The sequence below is a fragment of the Hirundo rustica genome, chromosome 24, assembly GCF_015227805.2.
Source record: "Hirundo rustica isolate bHirRus1 chromosome 24, bHirRus1.pri.v3, whole genome shotgun sequence".
In the NCBI taxonomy this organism is placed as follows: Eukaryota; Metazoa; Chordata; class Aves; order Passeriformes; family Hirundinidae; genus Hirundo; species Hirundo rustica.
In genome coordinates this window covers 2,579,703-2,586,536 of record NC_053473.1, presented here as the reverse complement: position 1 = coordinate 2,586,536, position 6,834 = coordinate 2,579,703, and the positions used below count along the sequence as shown (strand labels likewise).

General features: G+C 59.1%; 1 protein-coding gene across 1 annotated transcript; it reads right to left on the bottom strand.

Annotated features, from left to right (window-relative positions):
- Window positions 1-2,549: 2,549 nt before the first annotated feature.
- On the bottom strand, window positions 2,550-6,140 carry PIM1 (Pim-1 proto-oncogene, serine/threonine kinase). Its single transcript, XM_040085891.2, has 6 exons — window positions 6,009-6,140; window positions 5,810-5,916; window positions 5,669-5,719; window positions 4,966-5,332; window positions 4,166-4,342; window positions 2,550-3,934 (listed from the first exon to the last, which is right to left on the bottom strand). The coding sequence occupies exons 1-6, from the start codon at window positions 6,088-6,090 to the stop codon at window positions 3,783-3,785; spliced, it is 936 nt and encodes a 311-aa protein (XP_039941825.1). The 5' UTR covers window positions 6,091-6,140; the 3' UTR covers window positions 2,550-3,782.
- Between the last annotated feature and the right edge of the window lie 694 nt (window positions 6,141-6,834).

Sequence of the window (6,834 nt, the reverse complement as noted above, 5' to 3'; positions counted from 1 at the left end):
TTAGGATAGGGAGGTGGTGAGGTGCCACCTCCGAGTTTCTGGCTCTTCAGGTCCCTGCGGTGAGCCTGGCCCCTGCTCCCCAGGTAGGATCACTTTTCTCCTTGGTGCTCATCTGCCTTTCTCCAGCCGTAGCAGAAGTCTGGCTGTTGCTCCCGTTCCCAGAAAGGGATGTGTAAAACTTAAATCTCCCTTTTGCTGCAGCTCCAGGCTCCCCTGGCTGGTCCTTCCTGCATCACCAAGCACCTTAGCATGGCATGGCTGTGTACAGAAAGGCACAGGTGTGATGAGTGCTGGCCCTCTGAAAGACCTCAGTCATCCACAGGATTCCAGTTCTCCCAGAACTGGAGTTCCAACAGCCTGAAATCTCCTCCTGGTCCTGCTTCATTGAGGTTTTTTCCCAATTTCTGCATTGTGGGTGCATCGCCTGCTGATACAGGGGAGCAAGAAAAATTTGTGAAAGGGAGGTGGGGAAAGCAGTGCTGCCTCTGAGTCACCTCCCAATGGATGACTCCTGTGTTTTCATCCTCTCCTGTAATATCTGATGGCCCCAAAGTGCATTTTTCCTCAGTGAGGGAAAACAAAGTGTGAAAAGAGCACTTTTTTCCCCCAGGCCAGTGCAACGATGGTGATGGGCAGCCTGGAGGGGAGAAGAGGCAACTGATGTTGGAACTGCCCGTCTTTGGTCTCCCATCACATCTGCCATGTTCCTTTCCCAGGCAGAGACCTGGGACATCAATCTGGTGGCCCTTGTCCTCGTGGAGGTGTTACTGCCCAGGAAGGCCGGTGCTCAGGGAATCAAACACGCAAATCAGGGAATCAAATCTGATCCTTTTCCAGAGGGGCTTGGGACACGAATCTGATGGCACTTAGACTTGTGTATGCATTACTGCTCAGGAACGTGGGTGCACTGGGGATCAAACACACACCAATCCAACACCCAGCTCTTGGACAGTCCCCTGGATCAGCGGGATCTTGCTGGGGACACGCCGGCTCTGTCCCGCGCCTGCAGCGCAAGCCTGGGGGTGACAAAATCACCAGCCGCAGGCGGAAGCCAAGGGGCTATCAGCACCCAGCTCCACATGGGACCTGCTCAACCTTTCTGCTCAGTTTTCTAAGAAACACCGCAACAGTTGCGAGCGCTTACGGGAAGGGTGGGCCGGGCGCAGCCCGCAGAGAGGCCGCGATAGAGTTTTGGTGGTGCTGGAGGGACAGTGGCCAAGCCAGGGGCTCAGGGGCTCCGTGGGGTAGCAGGAGGTGTGGTGGGGATGTTTGTGTTCATGTAAGAGCAGCTTCCTGGATGGTCTTGAGGGGAAAAGAGAGAGGGGAGGGTAGATCCAAACCACAGCTCAAAATAGGCCTAAACTTAGACGGCGTTTGGAGCTGTGCTTCCTGCTTCGAGCAGCCCCAAAGAGATGAAAGATGCAGCTGAGTGAAATAGGAAAAAAAAAAAGCCAAAACAAGAAGAAAATAAAAAAGCAAAACAAACAAACCAACTTAACACTTCCTTCACCAAGGCAGAGACCCAGATGATACCAGGTCACTCTACGAGGCTGGGATGTGGCTCCAGGACCCCCCATTCCCTCCTAGCAGCCTCACGGCTTGGAAAGCAGGACAGCAGAGCCCGGGGTGAGCTGGGGAAGGGGACTGCTCACTGGACATGGGGATATTAAAGAAAAAGCCCCAGAGCAAGCCGAGGAAAGGAGGGTCCTGTTGTGTCCGATCTGGCCTTGGGACTTGCAAAGTCACCTACAGAAAGGGAAAGCTGCCCCTTCCCTGGAGCAGACACGGCTCTGTGCACGCAGCAGCAGCTGCTGCTCCAGGAGGTCACGCAGAAACAGGGCTCCAGAATTCAACACACGTAAACTAATTAAAAAAAAAAAAAACAAACACCCAAACCAAGATAAGAAAACACACAAACAACCAACCCTGAAGTGCCGCAGAGCTGGAAATGGGGTTTGACAGTTTGGAGGGTAAAAAAACTCGACCGCCGCTGACTGATAGCGACCGAGTTCTCGTAATCTGAAGATCAGCTTCCTCTGCGTTGGCCGAGCTGGAGGTGGGGACAGCCCGCTGGCAGCTTCCTGCACCCACCAGCCCCCGGCATGCAACACCCAACAGAGCCGGAGCAACAGGATCTGCCTTACCAAAATTGAATTTGGCTGACAACATCCGGCGTTTCGTAAGGTCGCTTTGATGTTTGTTTACTCGCCAGCTCCAGCACATGCTCCGCACCAGCCTGCCGATGAATGGGAACGAAAAGGGCTCAGCACCTCTTTGATCTCTCCCAGGAGAGCTGCCAGGAGCAGTCAGCTCTGGAAACACCCCGTGGAGGGATGGATCTGGCTGTCCCTATGGTGCTTCTGACTAGCTGGTCCCGGTTTGTGCTGGGCTGGGATCTTTGGAGCCAAGCCTGGCTGGAGACATGGTCCCTAGAGTAGCCATGGTGTGGCCACTGGTACCCCACAACTCACAGTAAATCCTTCATCCCGCCCCACAACAAAGAAATGTCTCCATCACATCAAGTGTTTTGTTTTTATTTAAAACCGCATAAAAAAAATAAGATTTCTCAATTCCCCTGTACAATATCAACTATTAACAAAACCCGCCCGCTACACACTTGGTTACAGGTACAGACTGGACACTGCAGACAGCCCGGGCCAGCTCCCCCCTCCCCAGCCCCAAGAACAAGACACCCATGGAGAAAACCCAAAGTCATTTGCAAACTGAGATCTGCACGTGGCAAGGAAAGAACAGCACCCAGAACTATGTACACAGACAGCTGGGGAGAAGCAGCCACCCCACACCTCCACCAGACATCCAACAGAAACACGACGGGCCTGGGCATGGACACAGGACAGAGACAGAGGGAAGACCCGAATGGAAAACCAGGGGATCAGCAGCTGTAGAAGCAAGGCATGGGCTGGAAACCCACATGAATTATAAATAAATAAATAAGTTATCCTAGCGGCTAGAACTCTTCCTTTAAAAAAACAAACAAACAACAAATTCATGATAATAAATTAAAAAAACAAAAACTGGAAATGAGAAAAAAAAAAAAGGCAAAAATGTTATCACTATTCACAACTGTACATCAAGCTTTGCTCCTGTAGAACTATGTACACATTTACAGCTGTTGGTTTGCATTGTTTGTGCATTTGTGAGGGCACAGAGAAGCAAAGAACCCCAGAAAACCCACGTGGGATGGAGGCACAGGAGGCAAGGCATAACCCACTTGGTTCCCAAACATCTTCTGACCCATTTCCTTTTTGAAAAGGGAAAGGGAACTATAGGCCCAGGCGAGTCTCAGGAAAGCAGCACTGTAGGAAGAGCCAAGTCTTTCCTCCAGCACAGCTCAGATCAAACAGAAGGCACACGAGCATGGGGACAGCGAGAATGGACAGTGAGAAGGGACAGCCACTTGGCCACAGGCTCTGCCCTCCCCACAGTTTTCCCCCATTGAAGCTTTTCTTGCAATCAGGTCTCCAATCCTCTCGACATCCAATTCAGCAGGTCAAGATGACACTTGAGAGCCTCCAAAAACCAGTCCAAAAAAAAAGTACTGCTAAAATCTCAGAAGAGACAAGGTCACTCAGATGGAGTCCAGGACAGCTGGCTTGCATGGTGACTACCAGAACTTGGAAGAGGAGGTCCCCAGCCCAGCTCTAGGACAAGATATGCACGTTCCCGTCTGAGAACATCTCAGTATCCCTGCTCAGTGCTATGGTCAAGATGAAAAAGTCTGGTTTTCTTTGCTTCTTATGACCAGGAGCTGCATGGAGCTGTTACTTGTCAGGCTCCTGGATCAAACTGTGCAGGTGGATCTCAGCTGGTTCCAGGTGAATGTCCTGCAGCCAAGAATGGTTGAAAATGTCTTCCAACGACGGCCTGTCCGAGGGGCGCATGGACAAACACCACTTGATGAGGTGTTGGCACTCTGGGGAGAGAAACCCAAGCAAGCAGGGGTCAGTCAGAGCAGGCTCCTGTCCACCCTGTGCCACCATCCGCAGTGTCCGAGCTGTGCCCAGCCCTCCCCATCCCCGCTGTTTGGGAGGGAGCAGGATGCATGTGCCACCTCCTCCAGCCCCCCACGGGAGATGAGGCCCCTCCACAGCTCCCTGTGAGCTGCTGCCTCCCACAGCCCAATGTCCCAGAGCCGGGCACCCACCGAGAGAGATGCGCCGCCGGAAGAAGAGCTGTCCCCGGATGATGTCCTCGTCCTGCTCGAAGGGGACGTCCCCACACACCATGTTGTAGAGCAGGACGCCCAGGGACCAGATGGTGGCTGAGTGGCCGTGGTAGCGGTGGAAGCGGATCCACTCCGGGGGGCTGTACACCCGCGTTCCTGCGGCACACAGGAGCTCATCAGCCCCTCGCCCGAGCATCCCTGGGCGTCGCTGGCACCCGCCGTGACCCGCCCGCCTTCCCCGCCAACACGTGACTCTTGTTTACAAACTTTGGGTTGTAAAAGGAAGGCGCCGGTGCCAGAAGAGGGCAGCAGGGCCCGGGGAAGGCCCGGCCGTTACAAGCGAGAGAAAAAGCCCACCCACGGGTGGGGGAAAAAACCACGCCTTCCCCCCCCCCTCCGCAATGGCAAAAAAAATAAAATAAAATTATAAACCAAGGCAAACAAGGGGAGCGGAGCAGCCCCAGCCCTTCCGCACCTGCAAACCGAACCGGCCGGTGCTCGGGTTTTGCAAACCCCCCCTCTGCTCTCCCCCTCCCCGGGGTGATTTTGTCACGCTGGCTTCCCCCGCCCCAGCCCGAGCCAGGCTGGGTGACGGAGGCTGTCAGCAGGGCCGGGAGCCGGCTCCCGTTTCACAACATCCTCCCCGTGCCAAACAGCAACTTGGCAGCCGCTGCAGGATTCATGCCGTCCCCCCCCCCCCCCGCCACGGGGAAAGCTCCGGAGCCCGGCCCGGCCGCGCAATGCCCGGCACCGGGAGTGTCACCCGGCTGTGGGCTCACCGTCAAACTGCGTGTACAGCGTGTCCTTGAGGAAGGTGCCGGAGCCGAAGTCGATGAGCTTGAGCTCGCCCGTGGCCAGGTCCAGCAGGATGTTCTCGTCCTTGATGTCGCGGTGCAGGACGCCGCAGTTGTTGCAGTGCCGCACGGCCTCCAGCACCTGGCGGAACAGCCCCCGCGCCATCTCCTCCGGCAGGAACCCCCGCTCCGTGATGAAGTCAAAGAGGTCCTGCGACGGCTCCGGACGCTCCATCACCACCACGAAGCTGTCCGGGAGCTCGAACCAGTCCAGGAGCTGGATGACGCCGTGGAAGCCGGAGCCCACCTTGTTCAGAAGCACGATCTCCAGAGGCACACGGCTGCCGCTGGGCTGCGGGGGGACCACGCTGCCATCAGCGGGGCTGAGCTACCCTCGCCCGTGGCGAGCTCTGGTGTCCCCTTGCCCGCACCCACCGGTCCTGGGCATCCCCCCGCCGCCCAGGGGATGCTCCGGTGTTTCCCCGCCCGTTCCCACCGGTCCTGTGCAGCCCCGGTGTTCTCCCGCCCGCCCCCGTCGGCGCTAGGCATTCCCCGGCCCGGGATGCCCCGCGTCCCCCGGTGACCCCACACCCGCTCCCCCCGCGCCGTCCCGGTTTCCACCCTCCCGCGTCTCGGCTCATCCCCGCCCGTCACGCCCCGGGTTCTCCCGCCGGCCCCGCTCACTCACCAGCTCGCCCCACTGCGAGATGCGATCCCGGGCCACGCGTTTAATCGCCACCTGCGAGCCAAGGGGAACGGCGGGATGAGCTCGGCGCCCGCCCCGCCGAGCCCCCTCCTCCTCCGCCCGGCCGCCGGCCCCGCCACTTACCGGGGCGCCGTCCGAGAGGCGGATCCCCGAGTAAACGCTGCCGAAGCCGCCGCTCCCCAGCAACGGGCCCACCCGGTACAGCTGCTCCAGCGGCTCCTTCTCCTTCCCTGTGGACGAGACCCGCCCGTCAGCTCTCCGCCCGCTGCCCCCGGCCGGCTCCGAGCCGGGACGGGCACCCCCGGGACCGGGCGTCCCTGACCTGGCTGTAGCTTGGCGGGGTGCAGCTCTCCGGCGGTCCCGGAGCGGAGGTGCGCCAGCGAGGTGATTTTGGAGAGCAGCATCCCGGCGGCGGCACCTGCGGCTCTGGCGCCCGGGCAGGGCTGCGTGAGGGCGGGCGGGGTGCGCGCGCGCGCGCCAGCGGCCGCTCCGCGCGAGGCCCGGCCGCGTGTGGCGCGCGGCCCCTGCCGGCCCCGCGAGCCGCAGGGGCCGGGGGCGGGGCCGGGCGCCCAGGGGAGCGGGGGCCGTGCTGCGGGGCCACGCCCCCCCCCCCCCCCCGCGCGCGCCCGGCCGCCAATGGGGAGCGGGCGCGGCGGCGGCGCGCGCGGGCCCCGGCGGCCCGGGCCCCGAACGGCGAGCGGCGCCGGGGCTGCTTCCCTCGCTGAGCCCGCCCGGGAGCGCGGCTGCCCCCTGCTCGGTGTCACCCCCGCTGTTGCTTCATCGCGGGCCGAACAGCGCCTGAACTTTTCCCCTTTCCAGTAAAAGTGGCCATGTGGCCGTTCCAGCTGGGGACTCTTGACTAACATCCTTCTTTTTTTTAGTTTCTTTCCCCCCCCCCCCCGCCCCGCCCCCGCCCTCCTCCGTCTTCTTTTTTCCGCAGAAGTCGCTGGCTGAGATGCTTCCCCGAGTTCCAGAGATAAGATAAATAATTGACTGGATGGAGATCTCTGATTACTCACTCTATTAGCATTTGGAGCAAAGAGCTCCAGCCACTGGGAGCTGAATTATTCCAGACAAAGCCCATCTGGGCTTCTGCTCCTAAGCAAGACCCAGGAGTTCCTGGCATCCCACACATACTTGTGGGATGA

Excerpts from the sequence above, each read along its gene's own strand:
- PIM1 (XM_040085891.2), bottom strand. The coding sequence starts at position 6,090 with ATGCTGCTCTCCAAAATCACCTCGCTGGCGCACCTCCGCTCCGGGACC. Across the intron at positions 5,720-5,809 it reads GCCTCTCGGACGGCGCCCCG|GTGGCGATTAAACGCGTGGC; the intron begins GTAAGTGGCGGG and ends CTTGGCTCGCAG. Across the intron at positions 3,935-4,165 it reads CCGGCGGCGCATCTCTCTCG|AGTGCCAACACCTCATCAAG; the intron begins GTGGGTGCCCGG and ends TTCTCTCCCCAG.